The sequence below is a fragment of the Manis javanica genome, chromosome 1, assembly GCF_040802235.1.
Source record: "Manis javanica isolate MJ-LG chromosome 1, MJ_LKY, whole genome shotgun sequence".
Classification (NCBI taxonomy): Eukaryota; Metazoa; Chordata; class Mammalia; order Pholidota; family Manidae; genus Manis; species Manis javanica.
In genome coordinates, this window is record NC_133156.1 from 121498562 (window position 1) to 121524419 (window position 25858).

At 34.6% G+C, this 25858-nt stretch overlaps 1 protein-coding gene across 3 annotated transcripts in view; it reads left to right on the forward strand.

Moving 5' to 3' along the window:
* Window positions 1-25858, forward strand: part of NUP155 (nucleoporin 155) — a 65680-nt gene that overhangs the window by 20346 nt on the left and 19476 nt on the right. For all 3 annotated transcript variants that reach the window (XM_073236967.1, XM_073236974.1, XM_073236969.1), the window contains 13 exons: window positions 1900-1973; window positions 2270-2361; window positions 5526-5623; window positions 6105-6257; window positions 9461-9561; window positions 11933-12103; window positions 13795-13905; window positions 14850-14944; window positions 15655-15743; window positions 16231-16293; window positions 16807-16951; window positions 17718-17784; window positions 18825-18940. In XM_073236967.1, the coding sequence (XP_073093068.1) occupies window positions 1900-1973; window positions 2270-2361; window positions 5526-5623; window positions 6105-6257; window positions 9461-9561; window positions 11933-12103; window positions 13795-13905; window positions 14850-14944; window positions 15655-15743; window positions 16231-16293; window positions 16807-16951; window positions 17718-17784; window positions 18825-18940 (1375 nt within the window). The remainder of the gene's footprint in view (window positions 1-1899; window positions 1974-2269; window positions 2362-5525; window positions 5624-6104; window positions 6258-9460; window positions 9562-11932; window positions 12104-13794; window positions 13906-14849; window positions 14945-15654; window positions 15744-16230; window positions 16294-16806; window positions 16952-17717; window positions 17785-18824; window positions 18941-25858) is intronic.

The window sequence follows — 25858 nt, forward strand, 5'->3', positions numbered from 1 at the left end:
ACAGACCCATAGACTAATGGAACAGAATAGAGAGCCCAGATATAAATTCAAGTATATATGGTCAATAAATATATGATAAAGGAGCCATGGACATACATTGGGGAAATGACAGTCTCTTCAACAACTGGTATTAGCAAAACTGGACAGCTACATGCAAGAGAATGAAACTGGACTGTTGTCTAAGTGTATACACAAAAGTACACTCAAAAAGCATCAAAGACCTGAATGTAAACCATAAAACTCTTAGAAGACAACAAAGGCAAAAATCTCCTGAATATAAGCATGAGCAACTTTTTCCTGAACACATCTCCTTGGGCAAAGGAAACAAAATAAAAAAAGAATGAATGGGACTACATCATGCTAAAAAGTTGTACAACAAAGGACACCATCAGCAGAACAAAAAGGCATCCTACAGTATGGGAGAATATATTTGTAAATGACGTATCTGACAAGGGGTTAACGTCCAAAATATATAAAGAACTCATACACCTCAACACCCAAAAAGCAAATATCCCTATTAAAAAATGGGCAGAAGATATGAACAGACACTTCTCCAAAGAAGAAATTCAGATGACCAATAGGCACATGAAAAGATGCTCCACATCACTAATTATCAGGGAAATGCAAATTAAAACCACAATGAGATATCACCTCACACCAGTTAGGATGGCCAACATAGAAAAGACTAGGAACAACAAATGCTGACAAGGATGCAGTGAAAGGGGAAACCACCTACACTGCTGGTGAGAATGTAAGCTAGTTCAACCATTGTGGAAAGCAGTATGGAGGTTCTTCAAAAAGCTCAAAATAGAAATACCATTTGACCCTGGAATTCCACTTCTAGGAATTTACCCTAAGAATGCAGCAGCCCAGTTTGAAAGACAGATGCACCCCTATGTTTATCGCAGCACTATTTACAATAGCCAAGAAATGGAAGCAACCTAAGTGTCCATCAGGAGATGAATGGATAAAGAAGATGTGGTACATATACACAATGGAATATTATTCAGCCATAAGAAGAAAACAAATCTTACCATTTGCAACAACATGGATGGAGCTAGAGGGTATTGTGCTCAGTGAAATAAGCCAGGTGGAGAAAGCCAAGTACCAAATGATTTCACTAATCTGTGGGATATATTTAAAAAAAGCAAAAACTGCAGGAACAAAACAGCAGCAGACTCACAAAACCCAAGAATGGACTAACAGTTACCAAAGGGAAAGGGACTGGGGAAGATGGATTGGAAGGGAGGGATAAAGGGAATAAGGGGCATTACAGTTAGCACACATAACATGGGAGTAGTGGAGATACCTGGAACTCAATATAGCACAGAGAAGACAAGTAGTGACTCTACAGCATCTTACTACACTGATGGACAGTGACTGTAATGGGTATGTGGTGGGGACTTAATGGGGGTGATGTAGTAACCACAATGTTGCTCCATGTGATTGCATATTAATGAATCAAGAAAAGTTAATATGACTGAAATTTTAAATTATATCCCTTCACACAATGAATTTTATTAAACTAAACTGGAAGTTGCTTGAAAGAGTGGACCAAGTGTAATTACTTCATGTGTTTCTAGGATTCATTAAATAGTCAGTGAATGAAGAAATAATCTAGAACTTCTTTTGGTTTGGCTTAAAATTCATTTAGAAGACAGAATAGCTTATTTCTTATGCTTTTAACTTATTCAGAGTGTTTGATACCTGTTTTTATCACACGGTCTTTGATACAAATGCTTCTTGACTTTGTCTTTATGCCATTACCTAAGCCTATCTACAAAGCAAGAAGAAAGCCCCTGAATGCAAAGTTCTAATTCGGTAATTTTAATTTCTTATAAATGGCAACAGTATCTGATTTTTTCATCTTTTCTTTTCTTTTTCTTTCTTGTCTTTCAGATCCTATTGTTCAAATTGCAATTGATAACTCTAGAAATATTTTATATACACGATCTGAGAAAGGAGTAATACAGGTAAGTATTAGTATTCTACCACCATTCAAGGTGGGGAAAGAACATCCCTAATTTTAAGGAAAACGATTCAGTCACTTTTAGACTTTCCTTATAAACTGTGCTTTTTAAAAAAACATCCCAAACCACTTTTTAGAACCCCTTTTTTTTCTGATATCTCAAATTTCTAAATGTTTCTTTACCAAGGTTAGAGGATCCTTAAAAGGAAAGTGTTTTAATAAAATTCTGTTAAAAAGTTTATTTCACAAAATGTATACAGTTTAGAGTCATGTTTAAGCAGGTTCAATTTTTTGTTTCAGGTTTATGATTTGGGCCATGATGGACAAGGAATGAGCAGAGTTGCTTCAGTTTCACAGAATTCTATTGTTTCTGCTGCTGGAAACATTGCTAGGTATATGTAATTTATTGTCAGACATATCATTTGCGGCAAACTAAAATGATTTTCCCTCAAAGTATCTCTACAAAATATGGATGTTGAAAGAGATGACATCAGAGGTTGTTTGTTCCTTTTTATTCTTATGATGGATGGTTTGGAAACATCAGGCAGACTAGATTTACAGTGTAAAGTACAACTTGACATAGGTCTTTCCGTGGAACTTTAAGCTTTAGGTGGTCTGTACAGGCATTACAGGTGTTGTGACTAGGAAAGTATTTGTCTCAAAGTTCCTTCTCTTATAATTACTGACCCTTTAACAGTCCTACATAGTAAGAGTTTAGTTGATCTGATAATTGATGCAAGTACAGTTTGGGAATACAGAACTTTATGCTTCTATTGTCCAAGTTGTATTCTTGAGGAAAGTGAAACTAAGGGATATTATGATTTGCCTGAGGTCTGACTGCTAAATAAATGCTGGAACCCAAGTTCGAAGCAAATCTTCAGACACTACACTGCAATTTACATATATCACAACTGGTTTAGCTCAGCTGCAGAAACTCTCTTTCCATAACAAAAGCCTCAGATTTTCAACTTTCATTTTGTACGTTTCTGTGGCATTCTACACTCTGATTTCCTAGGGGAAAATCAGCTTGTTTTCCTTGCTCTTCAGTGACAAAAGAATTTTCAAGGCAGTCTATCTAAAATAGAAGATTTCCTTTTTCTTCCTCCAAACTTCTTTTGAAAGATTTTTAAATTCCCAGAAAAATTGAAAGAGCAGCATGATAGAAACAGGTATACCCACTGGCACAAGAACAGACTCATAGACCAATGGAACAGAAATTGAGAGAGCCCAGATATAAACCCAAGCATATATGGTCAATTAATATACAATAAAGGAGCTTTGGACATACAATGGGGAAATGACAGCCTCTTTAACAGCTGGTTTTGGCAAAAATGGATCAAAGACCTGAATATAAGTCATGAAACCATAAAACTCTTATAAGAAAACATAGGCAAAAATCTCCTGAATATAAACATGATGGACACTCAAGTTGATTCCATTTCTTGGCTATTGTAAATAGTGCTGCAACTTTTTTCTGAATGCATCTCCAGCAAGGGAAACAAAAGCAAAAATGAATAAATGGGATTACATCAAGCTAAAAAGTTTCTGTACCGCAAAGGACACCATCAACAGAACAAAAAGGCATCCTACAGTATGGGACAATATATATGTAAATGACATATCCAACAAGGAGTTAACATACAAAATATATAAAGAACTTACACACCTCAGCGACCAAAAAGCAAAAAACCCAATTAAAAAATGTGTGGAGGATATGAACAGACACTTCTCCAAAGAAGAAATTCAGATGGCCAACAGGCACATGAAAAGATGCTCCACATCACTAATTATCAGGGAAATGCAAATAAAAACCACAATGAGATATCACCTCACACCAGTAGGGATGGCCAGTATAGAAAAGACTAAGAACAACAAATGCTGGTGAGGATGTGGAGAAAGGGGAACCCTCCTACACTGCTGGTAAGAATGTAAGCTAGTTCAACCTTTGTGGAAAGCAATATGGAGGTTCTTCAAAAACTACCAAACAGAAATACTATTTGACCCAGAAATTTCACTCCTAGGAATTTACCCAAAGAAAACAACCTCTCAGTTTCAAAAAGACATATGCACCCCTATGTTTATCGCAGCACTACTTACAATAGCCAAGAAATGGAAGCAACCTGAGTGTCCATCAGTAGATGAATGGATAAAGAAGATATGGTACATATATACTCAATGGAATACTGCTCAGCCATAAGAAAGAAAGAAATCCTACCATTTGCAACAACATGGATGGAGCTGGAGGATATTATGCTCAGTGAAATAAGCCAGGCAGAGAAACACAAGTACCAAATGATTTCCCTCAGTTGTAGAGTATAACAACGAAGGAAAACTGAAGGAACGAAACAGCAACAGACTCAGATTCCAAGAAGGGACTAGTGGTTACCAAAGGGGAGGGAGGGGTGGAAGAGGGTGGGTGGGGAGTGGAAAAGAAGGGGATTGAGGTGTACTATAATTGGCACACATGGTGTGGGGGGTGGTCATGGGGAAGACTATCACAGAGAAGACAAGTAGTGACTCTGTTGCATCTTCCTATACTGATCGGCAGTGACTGCAATGGGGTATGGGGGGACATTATAATATGGGTGAATGTGGTTACCACATTTTTTTTTCATGTAAAATCTTCATAAGAGTGTATATCAAAACACCTTAATAAAAAAAAACAGGTATACCCTCTAGCAAAATTCACCAATTATTAACATTTTTGCCTCATTTGCTTTCTCATTAACTATTTGAAAGTAAAGTGCAAACATCATGACTTTCATTCTTAAATCCTCCAGCTTCCATCTCCTAAGTCTCTTACGTAAGTGCAATACCAGTTCCACACCTAAAACAATATTTTTGTAATATTGTATTGTAACTATACATTCCATGTTAAAACTACTTAATAGTCCTCAGATTATAGCCATTTTTCTTCCATTTCTTGATTTGATCAGCTCATGAATTGCATGGTCATTAGACTATTTAATATAGAATAGACTTTTCCCCACCTTTTCTTTTTCAAATGTTATTATTTGGGAGGGAAGGACAGGAGTGTTATTTATAGAATATTCCAATTTCTACATTGTTTTTCATTTATCATTAGATTCAGGGTGTTATTTTTTTTAGGCAGCACCACGTGGGTGATGTGAATTTAGCATTAGACCTAGGAGGCACTTGATACCAGCTTTCGCACTATTGAACCCTTGGTTAAGTTGGTGTTCACTAGATGTCTCCATTATAAAGGTTTGTTTTTTCCCCCTTTTTAAAATTAGTGGTGTCCTTTACAGTAATGTGATGCTCTGAGAACACCTTGTTTTCCCATTAACCATTTAGCCAATGGATTTAGCCACCTTTTGTGATCTTTGATAAAAGGGATTCTCTTAACTATATTAATGTGAACGACACACATTCAAGCATTTTTGCCAGTTCTTGGTGCTGTTCTATTACTTTCCTAGAAAGTTAGTCTTAAACTATTTAAAAATATTTAGACATGTAAAAATGCTGGTGGAAATGTTCCTTGTTATTTAGTAGACACATTTTTAAAATAAACTTTAGTTTTTTTCCTTTCTTTTAGAACCATAGATCGTTCTGTTTTTAGACCAATTGTTCAAATAGCTGTGATTGAAAATTCTGAATCACTGGACTGTCAGTTACTGGCTGTCACACATGCAGGTATGTTGTTTTATATACATCTGCATTTGCTTTGATAACGTTCACTTATTCTCAGATTTCTAAATTTATGATTAGCATTGTGTTTTTACATTGTAGCAATTATCAAGTGATTAAATATAAATTAAACATAAAACCAGATCTGAAAGGTAAAGTGGCTAACATTCAGTGACAGAACCTGAATTGGAACAAAGACTCTCATGGATGATAGTTGTAGGTTCTTTCATGGCTGATAGTTATAGGTTCTTTCTACTGAAAATTGTTGATTTACTTCTCAGTTGTATGTGACATTTGTCTTAGAAATGTATGTCAGCTGTAGTACATGTGAGTGATCAGTCAGCTGTAGTACATGTGAGTGATCAGTCAGGAAAGTCATACATGACTCTAACAAGAGTTCTCTGTTTCTCTGTGGAATTGCATCAGTAATATGTACCTCAGGTCTTCTCTTTTCTGTTTCTGATGTATAATTTTACCCCATCATCAGGTATAAGATTATATTTCAGCACTTGTCCATTCAGACAGCCATTTGCACGACCTAATACATTGACACTGGTTCACATCCGCTTACCTCCTGGATTCTCAGCATCTTCAACAGTGGAAAAGCCTTCAAAAGTACATAAAGCTCTTTATAGTAAAGGTAAGTTCTGAATACTATCAGATTTAAGATTAGATGCTTAAAATTATTAAAATTAGAATGCATTTTGAGGCTTTTGAAATTTTCTAATAAAATTTAGAGTATTTTGGCTTTTCAAGAACTTTTTTAATATTTAGATTACATTTCAAGTGTTTTCAATTGGAATGTATATTAAAATGAATATTTTTAAAATATCTGAATACTTTTTAAATTGTTTTAATTTTAACATGGTACTGGCCTTGTATATAAACTTCTGGTCAAAATCAGTGTTATGTACCCTGTAATAGACTCTGAACTCTCTACCTTCATGAGAGTTAGGAAAAAATGATTTTCAAAACCATGGCTGCTATATTGGTGTCTTTATGGATGTGGAAAATTTTTCATGTAGCAATTTGCAATCTTGACAAATTCTTTTGGATTCATGATTAAGTTAAAAATTAAATTCTAGTTAGACATCAGAACTTGAAAAACCTGTGCACACTTTTCCCATGATAAAAAGCATTTGTTAAATGTTTGTTTTGATTTTCTAGTTATTCTAAAGCCCTTTCTATGCTTATCCTAATGTCTCTTCCAATGTTTTACTTCTCAACAACCAAATGGAGCTTTCCTTTACAAATAGAATTTTTCATAGTATCATGCACTTACCCAGCATTTTTAAATAACAGGTTTATTGAGATATAATTCACATATCACAAAATTTAACAATGTACAGTCCAGTGTCTTTTAATTTATTCAGAGCTGTACAGCAACCATCACCACCGTCTAGTTCCAGAACATTTTCATCACTTCCGAAAAAAATCCTGTCCCCATCAGCAATCACTCCCTGTTCCCCCTTCTCCCACCCTGGGAAATCACTAGACTTTCTTTCTATGTGGACTTGTGTATTTTGGACATTTCATATGAATAGAATCAGACAGTATATGACTGGCTTCCTTCAATTAGCATAGTGCTTTCAAGGTTCATATGTAACGTAGTATAGTCATTTCTTTTTATTTTTGAATAATACTTCTTTGTGTGAGTATGCCATATTTATCTATCATTTGGTGGGCATTTGGGTTGTTTCTACTTTTTGTCTATTATAAATAATGCTGCTATAAACATTTGTGTACAGGTTTTTTTATGGGCTTATGTTTTCATTTCTTTGGGATATATACCTAGGAATGGAATTGCTGGATCATATGGTAACTGTGTTTAACCTTTGAAGAATTGCCAGGCTGCTTTCCAAATCAAATAGACCATTTTACATTCTTATCAATAGTGTATGAGGACTCAAGTTTTGCTGCATCCTTGCCAACACTTGTTTTCTATCTTTTATGTCCATCCTGGTGGATGTGAAGTGATAAATGACTCCAATTTTGATTTGCCTTTTGCCTTTGCCTGATTGCTAATGATGTTGAACATCCTTTTTTATGCTTATTGACCATTTGTACATCTCCTTTGGAGAAATAACTTCAGATTATTTGCCCTCTTTAAAATCAGGTTGTCTTTTGATTATTGATTAATAAGTATTCTTTGTATATTCTAGACACAAGTCCCTTGTCAGGTATATGATTTGCCAAGTGTTTTCTGCCATTCTGTGGGTTATCTTTTCACTTTCTGATAGTGCCCTTGGAATCAGAAAAGTGTTTAATTTTGATTAAGTCCAGTTTATCTATTTTTTCTTACTGTGCTTGGTTTATTTCTAAGAAGCCATTCCCTAACCCAACATCATATTTTACCACTATGTTTTCCTCTGTGAGTTTTACACTTTTCACTCTTATTATATTTAGCTCTTTGAATACATTTTGAGTTAATTTTTCTATATTATGTGAAGTAGAGGTCTGACTTCATTTTTGCATATTGTTCTAGTACCTTTTGATAAAAAGACTGTTCTTTCCCCATTGAATTGTCTTGGTACCTTTGTCTCCAATAAATTGCCCATAAATATATGGGTTCTAGACTGTCATTTGTATTCATTGTTATATATGTCCTTATGCCAGTAACCCACAATGTTGATTACTGTTACTTTGCCGTAAGTTTTGAAATTCCAACCTTGATCTTTTTTTTTCCTCAAGATCGTTTTGATTTTTCTGGATCTCTTGCATTATGATATGAATTTTAAGATCAGTTTGTCAATTTCTGCCAAAAAGGCAGGTAGGATTTGATAGTTGAAAATGTAGATCTTTTTGGGGAGTATTGCCATTTTATATTAAGTCTTGAAGTCCAGGAACATGGGATATTTTCCTATTAGACCTTATTTAATTTCTTAGAATGATGTGTGTACATTGTACCATGTGCAAGTTTTATACTTGAATTAATTCCGAAGTATTTTGTTCTTTTTGATGCTATATCATAAGTAGTATTAAGTTTTAATGCTAGAAATATATTGAGAAAAAATTACTATGGTTGTAACTATATATATGGTGCAATCAGACTACATTTTTTTCAAACATCCATATGCTAAATTTTAAGAACATTTTCTGTCATCTTGGTATGGCATCTCAAATTTTCACAAACTACTTACAGGTTTTATTAATTATGGTCTCATTACTTATAACTGTCCAGTAGACTAAAGACTGTTATCACTAAAGTCAGTATAAAGGAAACAAATTAGCCAGAGGAGTTGGAATTGATAACAGTACACTTCAGAAATCAAACTGTAACTTCACCTTTTGAGGAACTGCCAGACTGCTTTTGAAAGCAACTATACCATTTCACATTCTTCCCAATAGTACATGAGGGTTCTAGTATTGCTAAGATGATGCTCTTATAATGCATTTATTTCTGCCATTCCATTAGCAATGACTTCATCATTTTTCTTCATGGTGTGTTTGAATTAACAAGTTCATGAACTCTATTTCATTAAATGTTAGATTCCAGTGATTGTTAAGTCATAACATTTTTTTATGTACTGAACACCTTATTTTAAACATAATTAAATTGATAAACACTTTGCAAAATATATCCTAACTTCAGAAGTGTTAAAATGTCAAAAAATAAGTGTTTGCTTGAATGAAATACAGTATAAGATCTGGAACTTTTAATCACTGTACCTTATCAATAATTAAATGTCCTTTCAGGGTTTGTTTTTGTTTATTTTATAACTTGTTTACCTCTAATGATAAATGCTACGTGTATATACATATATGTATTAATATTACTAATTAGTATTAAGATTATTAGGGATGTATTATTATTTGGCATCATATAAGATTTTGTGTTTTTAGGTATTCTATTGATGACAGCTTCTGAAAATGAAGATAATGATATTTTGTGGTGTGTCAACCATGATACTTTTCCTTTCCAAAAGCCAATGATGGAAACCCAGGTAAGTTATCCTGAGAATTGTAAAGAAGCTTTTTATATAAAATCTTAGTGAAGAATAAAATTTTGAGAAACTTTATCTTCTGATGTATTACAGTTTGCTTCTAACAGTCTTATATGATAAGAAATCGTACTGAAAAGAAGCATACCCTGTTAATTCTTTGTTTCTCCCCTGTGAGATTAGAAGTTGTCATGATAATCATTAAAAATATATTTTTTTACTTTTTTATTGAAATATAGTTGATACACAGTATTATACTGGTTTCAGGTAAAATATCTTTAAACATTGGAACCATTTTAAAATATTTTTCGTGATGTATCTGAAAATGCATATATCTTTTCTGAAATAATCCTTGTCCCTTTTAAGTATATTGTATTTTTAGTTATTTAATTATGAGGCCATCCATTATAGTTAAGACCTAAAATTTTATTCTAATGATCTCTGTGTTGTAGTTATGCCTAAATTAAGTTTTTTCTTTTAATTAATTATAGAATTTTCAAACATACACAAGAGTAAACAATGATAAATTGAACCCTATATTAGAGATTTACTAACATTTTCCCCATCTTGCTTCATTTCTCTTCCCTACATGTACAAATGTACACACACACAGTTGTGTTTTAAAACCAAATACCACCACATATCCATGAAGTCAGTGTAGAGGTTCTGGATGAGGAGTGTGGCCCTGGCCTCTTCCTGGCCCAATCCTGCACCTGAAGTGCCCATCCCAACCCCCAGCACACAGGAGCTGAGAGAGGACCAACAACCCAAGGGTATGGCCAAGGGAGATCATCTCTGCTCCCTCCCCTTGGTGTCCCCTATACCACCCCTATCTTCCCTTCTAGATGCCCTAGCAAAACCCATGCTTCCTGCGCCCAGAAGCTGCTAATCAAACCAAATAAATCAACCACTACTGGAGCATGAATATCTGATACTCTCTCTGGAAACATCCCTTTCAAGGCATTTTGATTCTCGCTGTCACTGGCTGTTCCCTGGTTAATCTCAAGCTTAAGCCCTTCTATCTAGGGGGGCAATAAGAAAAGGTGTGTAGATGCGAGGAGGAAGAAACCAATCTCCAGGGACAGGGGCATAGTTTGAACAGGCTCTTCCAAGTTTCTGACATGGCCCAAGTTGCTAGGGCAGGGACAGGAGGTAGGTGTAGAGTTAAGAAGCACCCTTCTCAAATTCTTCCCTTTATTCTTTGAACTTTACTAAGCACTAAATCCATGTCTCATGCTGTGATAGACTGGGGATTCAGAACTAGGTAAGTTATAAACCCTGTCCTGATGGAACCATAGTGTTAGGGGGGTGCAGGTTTGAATTCTGGCTGCCATTTCATCAAGGCTGTGACTCAAAGGACTTACTATGAGACCTTTGATTTCCTTGTCTATAATAGTTATAACAGTACCTACCTCTATAGGATTAAATAAGTTCAGATATGTAAAGCATTCAGGACACTGTCTGGCACACAGGATATACTCCAGATGGTAACTATTATTGGTTTGTTTGTTTAAAGCAGTACTATACATATCATTTCATTTGTGTAAGAGTTCTCAAACAAATAATGGATTTTAAAAAAAAAAGCTACCAAATACAAATATAGTGCATGAACTTTGACCAAATACTGGTTTTTCAAAAGCAGATATTGGGACAGTGGGGAAATTCTATATTTGCTGGGCATTAGATTATATTGAAGAACTGTTAATATTCTTAAGTATTACAGAGTATCATGGTGATATAAGAGAACATCTTTTTTTTTTAGGAGATGTATGCAAGAGTATTTAGCAGTGACATAAGATGCGATAACTTTCAAATTGTTCGATGAAAGAAAAATATATAGAAAGAGAGAAATCAAATATGGCAAAATGCTAATAACTGAATTTAGATATTGGGCATATGGACATTTCCTGTACTTCCACTGTTTCAGGATGCTTGAAATTTTTTATAATGAAAATATTTTAGAAAATTAAAACACTTCTCTCAAAAGAATATCTTAGCTTAGAAAGAAAATACAACTTCCAAAGAGAACAAAAATCTACATGTTAGCAAAATACAAGCACTGAACCTACTGGGATAGATCAGTCTATCTTGGAAAGATGATAGAAGGTAGTCTTTGGTTATTGAAAGAATTCTAGTAAATACTACTTATAGTTTATCTAAAGAAAAATTTGCTTTTGTCCTCTAGTATGAAAAGATTATCAAAGAAGATTCCTGCTTAAAAGACTAGACAGTAGAAAATTAAATACAGACTTTTGAGAATATTCATGTTAACTGTATTATTAATTTATTTTACATTTACTTATAAATTGGTTTTTTTTTTCTTTATAGAAGGTTTTACCTTATATGTATAGAAAGTTTATTTTCTTTTACATAGATGACGACCCGTGTTGATGGTCATTCCTGGGCTCTTTCTGCCATAGATGAATTGAAAGTAGATAAAATAATTACACCCTTAAATAAGGATCATATTCCAATAACTGACTCACCAGTTGTTGTACAGCAGCACATGTTGCCACCAAAGAAATTTGTTCTCCTCTCAGCACAGGTATGTACATATTCTGTGGAGATAGTTACAAAAGGAAGACACGTGATATTTAATGTTTTTGTCAAATATTCTACAGTATTGGCTTAATAGACTTATTAAGTACTTAGGAATGTTTACTCTTAAAATAATCTTAAGAAATAGTTTGTAAATACCAAAAATACAACAAAAGAGCTTGCTCCTTATAAAGTGCTGTACTTTAAAGTAGCATTTCTATCACCATAAAATAAATAAGCTAAGTTTATTTCTTGTAGTACTCAGTTAACTTTTAGAAAACATTTTCTTAATACTCAATTTTTGAATAGTAGTAATGTATTGACAAAGTTCAAATGATGTAACAAGAGATACACGGATAATAATCTAGTTCAGTTTCCTTTGCTACAGACACCTTGTTGTCAGCATCTGTGTATCATTCAGAAATGTGTATACTCTTTTTTATGCCTTGCTCTTTATATCTCAAAAATGTGTTTTAGAAATCTTTGCATATCAATATATATAAAAATCTTTCTCATTCTATTTTGTATTTAAAAGGTTTTCCTTTAATGGATGTTCCATCTTTAGTTAGACTTATATCAATGGTCATCTTTGGCTGTTAAAAGTAATGCTTCAACCTTCCATTTTGCATGTGTGTGGATAAAACTGCTGAATTGCATCGCCTGGGCTGAAGAATATATGTGCTTATAATTTTGATATGTGTTGCTAGATTTCCCTGTTACATACATACATTCATTATTGGTTAATGTTGAAGGCTTGTTCCTTAACATCCTGTCCAAGTACAGTATGCCATCTTACTAAGCATGAGATTGAGTATCTTTTTCAAGTATTTATTTTCTGTGAACTGTGTATTCCTATTTTATACCTGCTTTTCAGTTGCATTGTTTTTATCTTTTTGATTTATGGAAGCTCTTTATTTAACAAGGAAACTGACTTTTTGTGGTTTTAGTCTCATATTTTTCCTAGTTTGTCATCTGATTTTGTTTACTGATATTTTTCCCATGGATAAGGATTCAAAATTTATAAGTAGTCAAAATTTTTAGTTACCTTTTGGGATTTATAAAAATAGTAGAAAGACTTCCTTACTCTGAGGTTCATAAAAAATTTCACCTATAGTCTTTTAGTACTATTATAGTTTTATTTTGTCCTTAAACCTTTGATCTATTTGGAATTTATACTGGTATAAAGTATAAGTAAGGAGCCAGCTTTACTTTTTTCTAAATAAATGTGCTTGTGCCATTCATCATGATGAATGGATAAATAAACTTTAATCCTCTGGTTTGAGGCACAGCTTTTATCATTTCTAAATTCTAGTATTTACTTGAACCTATATCAAAACTCTAAATTTAATAAGAAAACATTGACTCCCACCAAAAAAAAAAAGAAAACTACAGTAAAAAGGTGCTGGCTGTTTAGATACATCTTATAAACCTTTATCTTGTGTATAGTATAGCACCTGCTATACTAATATGTTTTGTATCTGATGGCAGTGTTTTCATATTAAATTTTCTTTGTGAGTACATCGATCTACTATAGGTTAAGGAGTTGAAATGTAGGTGCTCTTTTTTACCAGTTTACTTTATATTGTTGAAATTATTTTTTTGTTTGTTTCATCAATTTTATTAAATACATACCAGGGTCAGGTGCAAAAGCAAAGCTTGGTAAGTCTATTATTCATGTTATTTTTTTTAACTTCTTAGGGGAGTCTTATGTTTCATAAACTTAGACCTGTAGATCAACTGAGGCATCTATTTGTGAGTAATGTGGGTGGAGATGCAGAAGAGATTGAAAGATTCTTTAAATTACATCAGGTAATTATTTTTCCTTTTTTTTAATGTGATGATATTTTAAACAATGAAACAGTGGGATTGATAGCTACATTTTATGTAGGTTAGAACCAAAAAACTGTAGTTAACAAGTTATCTTACCAACCTTACTTTCTTTATATTGGTCACTATGTGGACTGATAACCAATATCAGTAAACAATAGTAATAAAGCTTACAGTAAATGCTCAGATTTTTATTCTTTTGATAACTTATTTTCATGAAAGTACACTAATAAGAGTCTAACATTCAAGTTGTATGATAAGTGCATATTTATCAAAAGCTCAAGACATTTATTGCTTAATGACCCAAGGAGAAAAACTTGAGGCAGTAGTGATTGTACATTAGTATTTCAAAGACATACCTAGAATTGATAAGGTAAAATTTAGAATGCTTAGTTTAAAATAAAAAATATCAAACCAAAGTTAAGTGTAGAGGCTCTGAACTCAAATACCAGCTCCACACCAATGTAGACTACTTGAATTCTTTGGGCTTCAGTTTCCTCATAAACTGTGTAAAATATTCATTACATTATAATAGTATAGGATGTGAGGATTAATGTATGCTAACTCTTAAAATAGTGTCTGGCATATAAAAAGGTACTCAATAAATATTACTTATTGTTACTGTTATTTTCTAAAAGGTAAATAGATTAATTTTTAAAGAAAAAATAATGCGGGGTATACACCAGAAACTAAAATAGAATCTAGATGAAGAGAGAGCATCCTTTAATAATAGTACCTTCAATAAGTTTTAAAACCAACAGTATTTACTTCTCCTTTTTCATACCAACTGATTTCTTTTGTTCAGTAAATATTATTGAGCACTGTTATGTGCTGGGCACAGATTTAAACACTGGATATAGTAGTAAACAAAACAATTCTTTTTAAATGTTTGTTTCATGTAAGGTAAGATACTCTTTTTTTTACAGGAAGACCAGGCATGTGCAACTTGCCTTATCCTTGCTTGTTCCACTGCTGCCTGTGACAGAGAAGTATCGGCTTGGGCAACTCGGGCTTTCTTCAGGTATATATCAGTTTTTTTCAGTTGTTGACTACTTTTTAAAGTGGTTGCATTGACCAATTTGATAGTTTAAGGGCTTGTCAAATAGTTGAGTGACTGTGTAGCCAAGTTACCGAAATTACTTTGCAGAAAGGTGAAATCTGGAAAATTTAATGCTAATAGAAGCAGCTAGATTAGCACAATTTATATATTGTACCTTTTCTCTAAATTCCGGTCTCCGGCTTCTATCTAGGCTTCTCCCTAAACCTCTTTCTACCTCAGTTAATATCTGTCTTTTTTACTTCCTCAGATACTGTACCAAGTCTGCTCTATGTTTATCATTGGCAGTGAGGGATATTTTTAACCATTTTAAGGAAACTTGGTATTAAAGAGATACTTATATGCAGAAAAAGTTAAAGAAAAGAATTTGAAATGTGCTTTGTTACTGTTTAATCATAATCTAGTATGAAAATTACAGTGCCATATGCTCACTAAGTAAATTCTATGCATTGTTAACTCTTTTTTAGAAATTGCCAGAGCCCCTTATAATTCTTCCTGGTAGAGCTTCAAGTCACATTTACTTAATAAATATTTTATTATGTATCAATACATATATTTAGCTACATAGTATATTAAAGCATTTATTTTGAAGGAAAGCAGGACTTGGAACAATTCCACCGTTTAAGGTAGATAGTTTCACTGAATAAAATCAGTCTCTGTTGTCATAAAAATAGGTACGGTGGTGAAGCACAGATGAGATTTCCAAGCACTCTCCCTGCTTCAAGTAATGTTGGTCCCATCTTGGGGTCTCCTGTCTATGCTAGTGAGTATGAAACATTGTTATGAAACTGTTTCTAATAGAGTTTTAGTTTTAGAAACTTCATAGCATATTTTAATTGACAAAAGCCTTTTTATAATATTTTAGTTACTGCCACTATATTACTGGAAATAATTCTATAGATATCTGATTCTTAAAAAATATATATTGATACTGATTTCTTAATGTATGCTAGGGAACAAAATAAGATGTAACCAGTAGTATGTAGCCAGATGTAAACAGAACTCGTTTGTTATCTATTGCATAGAAAGGAAATGAATGATTTAATAATAAGTAAACTTCTACCTCAGTGTTTTCTGAAGTGGGGATTGTTAGAAAGTTCCTGGGAAAGGAGATGGGTCTCATTCTTAAATACATTATGGATGGTGCCACCCCTCACTCTTATGCTTAGAAATAGCTTCTCTGTCTAATTTTATCAGATATAAAAGATTAGGAGGTTATTTTACCATTTGTTATATCCTTTTCTGTTTAGGCTCTCCTATTCCTAGTGGCAGTACATATCCAAATCCATCCTTTTTGGGAACACCCTCTCAAGGTACCTCTTTTCTTTGTTTTAGATTGCTACTACTATTCTTTCTGAAGAACTAGCATTGTGAGTTATCCTTAATGCTTAGTGTGAAAAGATGAACTAGCCACTTTCTCTTATGTAATTTAATAAAAGTGACAGCCAAGCAAGTATTGGCATTTGGTCATGAATGCCTTTATATATAAACGCCTTCAGTAGTGTCCCTGTTAAAGCCCTTTTTTAGTTACCAGCCATGAAATAATACATAATTAGTTCTGTTTCACTCCTAGCACCAAGGAATGGTGATTGCGAGGTTTCTTTCCTTTTTCTTCTGAATCACTAACACTTGGAAGCCTACCTGAGAGCACTGATACAAGTCTAAGTCTCTCTTCTTATTAAGGAAAACCAAATTAAATATCCATTTATTTCAGTATTTTTTGTAAATTTTCTTTCCTATGGGTCTAGGTACAACCACCTTGGGTTACTGAGAAGTTGAAATGTTTCAAGTTAAATTTTAAGATTTTTTTCTTTTATGTATACAAGGTGTACATCCTTCTGCCATGTCAACTCCACTGGTTACAGGAAGCCCAGCAGCTCAAGTCACAAGTATGAGTTGTATGCCTGGACCAGAGATTGTATATTCTGGAAAACACAATGGTATTTGCATTTACTTTTCTCGAATCGTGGGGTAAGTTTTTCATGAAATAATGATTCACCTTGTCCTTTTTGTGTAGTTTTCAACTCTAAATTTTTCAAACTCTAAATTGGGGACATCATTTATTCCTGTTAAATTTTACTTACAGTATTAGTTCACTTGTCTATTAATTAAATGTTTTCTCTCAGTCAGCTTGTTAATTATCTAGCCATCTTCAGAATGTATCTGCCTCCATATGGCTCCAGTTCAACTTGGCAGTTCTAGTTTTGGCTAAGCTTGCTCATGCATTTGCAGTTAGCTCTGAGTTTGAAGAGAGCTCTGTCAATCTTGGCTAAACTTTTGTAAGTTTAGAGTCATGTTTGAATGCTGGTCTAGAATGGTCTCAGCTGGGACAGTTGGGTTGTTCTCCATTTGGTCTTTCATCAGCCAGCAGGATAGCCAGTGAAATTTCACATGGTGGTAACAAGGTTCCATGAGAGAGACTTGCCTAGGTTCAGATTTGGCCTACCATCATTTCCATCATTCACTCAGCCAGGGCACTGTCTACATACAGGCCAACTCAGATTCAAAGGGTGGGAAGTAGATTCCTCACTGTGAGAGAAGCACCAAAGTCATTTGATTTTTTTTCAGTAGCATTTCATTGTGTAATTCAGGTTGGGAAATTTTTGTTTTCCATTCTTTCAGATAAGTTGGTAAAATGTTAAATGAAACCATTGTGCTTTAATAAAGGAATTTACTACATATTGTAATTGTTTTTTATTTGTCTATAGCACAATTATTAAAACATTCTTTGTTCCAGAAATATTTGGGATGCTAGTTTAGTTGTGGAGAGAGTATTCAAGAGTGGCAACAGAGAGATCACTGCAGTAAGTATGCTGTATTACATACAGTATTTCATTATTTGTATATTATGGTATTAATGGATAAGTAGATTGCTTCACATTTCTTAATGTTATAAACAAAATGCAGTGGTCATTCTTTCATGCTATGTGTTTGTGTACTTGTCCAATAAACTGTCTACTCCCTGGTTGAAGTTTTAGCTCTCCCTTGTAAACTGATAGTAAATTTATTAACATTTCAGAGTCTGATACCTCACTGTAAAATGAGAATAATAATAATAGTATTTCTCTTTCATAAGGCTGTTGTGAGAGTTAGAGTAAGTCCTAATACTTAATATTACTCAAAGCTACTATTTAATATTTTGCTTATATGCCCAAAAACTCCATGGATCCAGTACTAATTTCCATACATTGGCAGACTCTCAAAAGTGCTTTAAGAAAATGTCTCATATAACTTCATATTATCAGCAATTCAAGTAGTAAGATTTTGTTTTAATATGAAATATGAAAGCAATTTATTTTAAGCTTTTTTCTTTTTAAAATGAGAAGATACCAAATGTGTTTTTCACTCTGATACGTTTTAAAGTTCACATTTCTAGGAATAAGAATGTATTTACTTAGCATAGTATATGATTCCATTCATGTGAAGTTCAAAAACAGACAAAGTAACCTATAGGGAAAGAAGTACAGAGAAGTGGTTACCTGGGAAGTGAAATGAGTAATGACTATAAAGGGACATTAGGGAACTTTCTTGGGTGCTGGAAATATTCTGTATTTTTGTCTGGTGACTGTATTAAGATGTAGTAAGTTATTGAGATGTTCACTTAATATTTGTTTATTTTACTGCCTGTAAATTATGCTTAAACTGGAACAGGATGGGAGGGTTATGGTATCTAGCCCATTGATCTTGGTTACCAACTGTGAATTGGTATAAGAAATATTACTTTACTGTTTATGATGATAGTGTACCTCAAAGTTAAAACTTTCACTCAATTATACAGAATACACTTTTTGTATATACTTTTTTTCAGTGTTTTTGAACTTCTGAAAATACTTACTTCTTACAGATTGAAAGTAGTGTACCCTCGCAACTGCTGGAGTCAGTACTACAAGAATTAAAAGGTTTGCAAGAATTTCTAGACAGAAACTCCCAATTTGCAGGAGGACCATTAGGAAATCCAAAGTAAGGATAAATAAGATTTAATTACTCATTTTTTCCTGAGATACAATTCACATATAAAATTCATCCTTTTAGATGTTCTGTTGAGTGGTTTAGTTTATTCACAAGGTTATACAATTACTACCTCTATCTAATTTCAGAACATTTTTGTAAACACCAGAAAGAGACCTTATATCTATTAGTAATCACTCCCTATTCGAGTTCGGGCTGCAGTAACAAAAATACCATGGACTGACTTAAACAACAGACATTTATTTCTCAGTTCTGGGGGCTGAAAGTCTGAGATCAGGGTATCAAAATCAACATGGTTGGTCTCCTTCCCCTGCTCTATGCTACTCTCCTCCTTCCAAGAAATTATCTGAAATTTTGGTTGTAAGGGTTGTTTCTTTCTTTTCTAACAGTATATTCTTCTAAAAATAGTTTCCAAGCAGTTTATTGAATTTTAGTTATAACTGCAATAATCAGTGTCCTACTATAACACTCAATGATGTTTTGAAATCTTCAATTATCTGGTCATCCTGAAGTTCATTTTGTTCTGGAAGTCTGGATAAATGGTTGCTTTTTTCTCTTTATTCACCAAATTTAAAACTTATGAATTGGTTCCTAACATCCTTCAAAGATAAGGTATTGCTTTTTTTCTTAAGTTACATCATAAATTTCTTTTTTCAATGTGCAGTTTTGAGTTTTGACAAATGCATAGCGCTGTATAACCACAACCACACCCAAGATACAGAATTCTCTTGTACCGTCTCCTGTATCCACACCCTTTTCCTACCCCTAACCCTGGCCACCACTAATCTCTTCTTCACTTCCGTAACTTGCCTTTTTAGAATGTCAGATAAGTTGATGGTGGCATCTTTTATGTAGCATAGTGCATTTGAGATTCATCCATATTGTTGCACATATCCATCCTCTAGAGAATGTCAGTCTTACTTGTTTCAGCACACAGTCTACCTAGTTAGAGTCAGACTGCAGGTTCTGTCTTTTATTCTGTTGGCAGTGACTCCAATGTAAGTTTCATTTTCAAAGCCTTTGTTATGTTCTTTGTGTCTGTCCCTCACATGAGCCTCTTGAGGTTATTCTGGGACTTAGGCAGTAGCTTATATCCGAGTTTAGTTTTTAGAGTCTTTGCTATACTTTTTGGGCATGTTTCATGGTTATACAGCTTTGTGGGGTGAGCCTGGAAGTTGTGTCAATCATACATAGAATTAGAATTAGGGGATCTCCTTTTCCAGCCTTTTCTTGCTCTGATTTCACATATCTCTACCTTCCAGGGTATCCGTTTACTAGTCCTCCTGATAGAAAGCCAGTTTTCTGTTTTTACTCCCTTATTAATCTACAGTTTTTCAGAACTGGTCATCCCTTTGGGGCAAAGCATCAAGAGAAAATAACTGATTTCCTCCAGACTTTTCAGACCGCAGGGCCCCTTTCTCCCAGCTGTTCTGTTTTTCATCCTTGCATCACAGGTGTTGTCAGCTCTGGGGCTGTCTTTTGCATTACAGGATGTCTGGGATGATCCTCGGCCTCTGCCTACTACATACCAGTACCTCACCCCAGTTGTGACAGTCAGAATGTCTCCAGACATCTCTGTATGTTCCCTGACAGTTTATTCTCCCCACGGTTTTGAGACAGTTCACCTTTTAGCGCCTAAAGATACAGGAGTAGGGGGAAAAAACCCAGTACACTCACCTCTGTATGGGCTGTCATTTGAGTTTTTACTTCCTCTCCTCAATCTGTTTGCTCTTACTGACTTTTCAGAGTCTTCAAAGTAGTTGCTTTTTGTATTCTGTCCAAGTTTTTCAGTTGTAGTCAATGAGAGAGGCTGTAGCAGGCTTCCTTCATCTTGGCTGGGGCCATCAATTGAGGTTTTTATTTAGTAGCATGATGAATCTGTAGTTTTAAACATTCTTGATGGGTTTCAATTCATTGCCGGTTACTTTTTTTTTTGGTATCATTAATCTACAATTACATAAGTAACATGTTTACTAGGTTCCCCCCTTCACCAAGTAACCCCCAAAATCCCCCATTACAGTCACTGTCCATCAGCGTAGTAAGATGCTGTAGAACCCCTACTTATCTTCTCTGTGTTCCACAGACCTCCCCGTTCCTCCCCCCACATTATACATGCTAATCGTAATGCACCCTTTCTCCCCCCCCCCCCACCTCTTATCCATCCCTGCCCACCCATCCCTCCCAGTCCCTTTCCCTTTGGTAGCTGTTAGTCCATTCTTGGGTTCTGTGATTCTGCTGCTGTTTTGTTCCTTCAGTTTTTTTCTTTGTTCTTATACTCCACATATGAGTGAAATCATTTGGTAATTGTCTTTCTCCACCTGGCTTATTTCACTGAGCATAATACCCTCTAGCTCCATTCATGTTGTTGCAAATGGTAGGATTTGTTTTCTTCTTATGGCTGAATAATATTCCATTGTGTATATGTACCACATCTTCTTTATCCATTCATCTACTGATGGACACTTAGGTGCTTCCATTTCTTGGCTATTGTAAATAGTGCTGCAAGAAACATAGGGGTGCAGCTGTCTTTTTCAAACTGGGCTGCTGCATTCTTTTTTTTTTTTGGTATCATTAATCTACAGTTACAGAAAGAATATTATGCTTACTAGGTTCCCCCCTTCACCAAGTCCCCCCCACATACCCCTTCACAGTCACTGTCCATCTGCGTAGTAAGATGCTGTAAAATCACTATGGGCTGCTGCATTCTTAGGGTAAATTCCTAGAAGTGGAATTCCTGGATTAAATGTATTTCTATTTTGAGCTTTTTGAGGAACCTCCATACTGCTTTCCACAATGGCTGAACTAATTTACATTCCCAAAGCAGTGTAGGAGGGTTCCCCTTTCTCCACAACATCGCCAACATTTGTTGTTTTTTGTCTTTTGGATGGTGGCGATCCTTACTGGTGTGAGGTGATATCTCATTGTGGTTTTAATTTGCATTTCTCTGATGACTAGTGATGTGGAGCAGCTTTTCATGTGTCTGTTGGCCATCTGAATTTCTTTTTCGGAGAACTGTTCATCACCTCTGCCTATTTTTTAATTGTATTATTTGCTTTTTGTTTGTTGAGGTGCGTGAGCTCTTTATATATTTTGGATGTCAACCCTTTATCAGATCTGTCATTTATGAATATATTCTCCCATACTGTAGGATGCCTTTTTGTTCTATTGATGGTGTCCTTTGCCGTACAGAAGCTTTTCAGCTTGATATAGTCCCTCTTGTTCATTTTTGCTTTTGTTTCCCTTGCCCGGGGAAATATGTTCATGAAGAAGTCGCTCATGTTTATGTACAAGAGATTTTTGCCTATGTTTTTTTCTAAGAGTTTTATACTTTCATGAGGTACATTCAGGTCTTTGATCCATTTCTAATTTACCTTTGTGTATGGGGTTAGACAGTGATCCAGTTTCATTTTCTTACATGTAGCTGTCCAGTTTTGCCAACACCAACTGTTGAAGAGGCTGTCATTTCCCCGTTGTATGTCCATGGCTCCTTTATCATACATTAATTGACCATATATGTTTCAGTTAATGTCTGGAGTCTCTATTCTGTTCCACTGGTCTGTGGCTCTGTTCTTGTCCCAGTACCAAACTGTCTTGATTGCTGTGGCTTTGTAGTAGAGCTTGAAGTTGGGGAGCCAGATTCTTCCTTCTCAGGATTGTTTTGGCTATTCGGGGTCTTTGGTGTTTCCATATGAATTTTTGAACTATTTGTTCCAGGTTGTTGAAGAATGCTGTTGGTAATTTGATAGGGGTTGCATTGAATCTGTAGATTGCTTTGGGTAGGATGGCCATTTTGACTCTATTAATATTCTTCCTAACCAAGAGCACAGGATGAGTTTCCATTTGTTAGTGTCCTCTTTAATTTCTCTTAAGAGTGTCTTACAGTTTTCGAGGTATAGGTCTTTCTCTTCCTTGATTAGATTTATTCCTAGGTATTTTATTCTTTTTGATGCAATTGTGAATGGAATTGTTTTCCTGATTTCTCTTTCTGTTTGTTCATTGTTAGTGTATAGGAAAGCCACAGATTACTGTGTATTAATTTGGTATCCTGCAACTTTGCTGAATTCAGATATTAGTTCAAGTAGTTTTAGAATGGAGTCTTTAGGGTTTTTTATGTACAATATCATGTCATCTGCAAATAGTGAGAGTTTGATTTCTTCTTTACCAAGCTGGATTCCTTGTATTTCTTTGTCGTATCTGATTGGCGTGGCTAGGACCTCCAATACTACGTTAAATAACAGTGGGGAGAGTGTACATCCCTGTCTTGTTCCCAATCTTAGAGGAAATGCTTTCAGCTTCTCGCTGTTCAGTATGATGTTGGCTGTGGGTTTATCATATATGGCCTTTATTATGTTGAGGTACTTGCCCTCTGTGCCCATTTCGTTGAGAGTTTTTATCATGAATGGATGTGGAATTTTGTCAAATGCTTTTTCAGCATCTATGGAGATGATCATGTGGTTTTTGTCTTTCTTTTTGTTGATGTGGTGGATGATGTTGATGGATTTTAGAATGTTGTACCATCCTTGCATCCCTGGGATGAATCCCACTTGGTCATGGTGATCCTCTTGCTGTATGTTTGAATTCGGTTTGCTAATATTTTGTTGAGTATTTTTGCATCTATGTTCATCAGGGATATTGGTGTGTAATTTTTCTTTTTTGGTGGGGTCTTTGCCTGGTTTTGGTATTAGGGTGATGTTGGCTTCATAGAATGAGTTTGGGAGTATTCCCTCCTCTTCTGTTTTTTGGAAAACTTTTAAGGAGAATGGGTATTATGTCTTCTCTGTATGTCTGATAAAATTCCATCGTAAGTCCATCTGGCCCGGGGGTTTTGCTCTTGGCTAGTTTTTTGACTACTGCTTCAATTTCCTTGCTGGTAATTGGTCTGTTTACATTTTGTGTTTCTTCCTTGGTCAATCTTGGAAGGTTGTATTTTTCTAGGAAGTTGTCCATTTCTTCTAGGTTTTCCAGCTTGTTAACATATAGGCTTTCATAGTATTCTCTTCTCTGTATTTCTGTGGGATCCGTTGTGGTTTTTCCTTGCTTGTTTCTGATTCTGTTGATGTGTGTTTATTCTCTTTTTCTCTTAATAAGTCTGGCTAGAGGCTTATCTATTTTGTTTATTTTCTTAAAGAACCAGCTCTTGGTTTCATTGATATTTTTCTAGTGTTTTATTCTTCTCAATTTTATTTATTTCTTCTCTGATCTTTATTATGTCCCTCCTTCTGCTGACTTTGGGACTCATTTGTTCTTCTTTTTCCAATTTTGATAATTGTGACGTTAGACTATTCATGTGGAATTGTTCTTCCTTCTTTAAATATGCCTCGATTGCTATATACTTTCCTCTTAAGACTGCTTTCGCTGCATCCCACAGAAGTTGGGGCTTTGTGTTGTTGTTGTCATTTGTTTCCATATATTGCTTGATCTCTATTTTGATTGATTATTTAGGAGCATGTCATTAAGCCTCCATGTGTTTGTGGGCCTTTTTACTTTCTTTGTACAATTTATTTCTAGTTTTATACCTTTGTGGTCTGAGAAGTTGGTTGGTAGAATTTTGATCTTTTGGAATTTACTGAGGCTCTTTTTGTGGCCTAGTATGTGGTCTATTCTGGAGAATGTTCCATGTGCACTTGAGAAGAATGTGTATCCTGCTGCTTTTGGATGTAGAATTCTATAGATGTCTATTAGGTCCATCTGTTCTAGTGTGTTGTTCAGTGCCTCTGTGTCCTTACTTATTTTCTGTCTGGTGGATCTGTCCTTTAGAGTGAGTGGTGTGTTAGAGTCTCCTAAAATGAATGCATTGCATTCTATTTCCTCCTTTAATTCTGTTAGTATTTGTTTCACATATGTTGGTGCTCCTGTATTGGGTGCATATATGCAGGTTACTTTTGTAATGAAAAATTGTCCAGTTTTTGCTTCTTCAGACTGCTCGAGTCATTTTGACAGTAGTGTTTGGTAGGTGCTTTGTTTCTAGTATGACAAGACATTCCAGGCTCATTTGGTACAATTTTTACCCCAGACCAGGAGTCAACCATTTCTCAGGGAGCCTTTGTTTCTTTTGGTAGGAAAGGCTATTAGAGACTACAGGTAGAGTTATTCATTGCATCTCGTTATGATGTATGTTCATTTGTTTTTGTTTTTTAAAGAACTAAAGTGTTAGTTTGTACTGTTGTTTTCCATTCAGATTCAAGATAACAAGGTTTTGTTCAGTTTCTTTTATGACATATTTGCATTTTTACCCTAAAAATCTTGTTTTCTAACAACATTGACATAATTATTTGCTTCATCCTACAGTATACCTGTTATAGCTTCAGTAGTCATATACTTTTGAAGCTAAAATCACATACTTTTGAAGCTAAAATCTTAATCTATATTTCACTGAATGTCAGTTACCAAACAAAAATTTCTCCTGAAAATTCATCATCCTTTCTTCAAATCTCTGAAGTTGCATTAAGAACTGAAGTATCAATTTCTTCACAATGTGATCACCAAATGCTATTATCTGCTCATTTCTCTGTGGCCAATATTTCCTTACATCACATTCTTTGCTTTTTACTTTTGTTCTGAAGTTTTCTCATCTGCAAAATGGGACTCTTAACAATCCTTACCTTAAAGCATTGCTGTGTTCAATAAATAACTGGTGGAGGCAGAATTCCTAGTGTTCAATAAAAGGAAGCTATTGTTAACATCCAAATACTCTCAGTGAAACTTTAAGCATTTGAGAGATAAAATGCTTCAGGGTTAAATTATTATCATTGATTCACTAGTGATTATTTCACTAATCAGCAGAGGAAAAAAATATTTATAATCCAGTTTGTTTATATGAAATATTAAAAATAGGCAAATTTTTAGACAGAAAGTAGATTAGCAGTTTCTTAGGGTAGGCATGGGAGAAATGGGGATTTACTGGTAAAA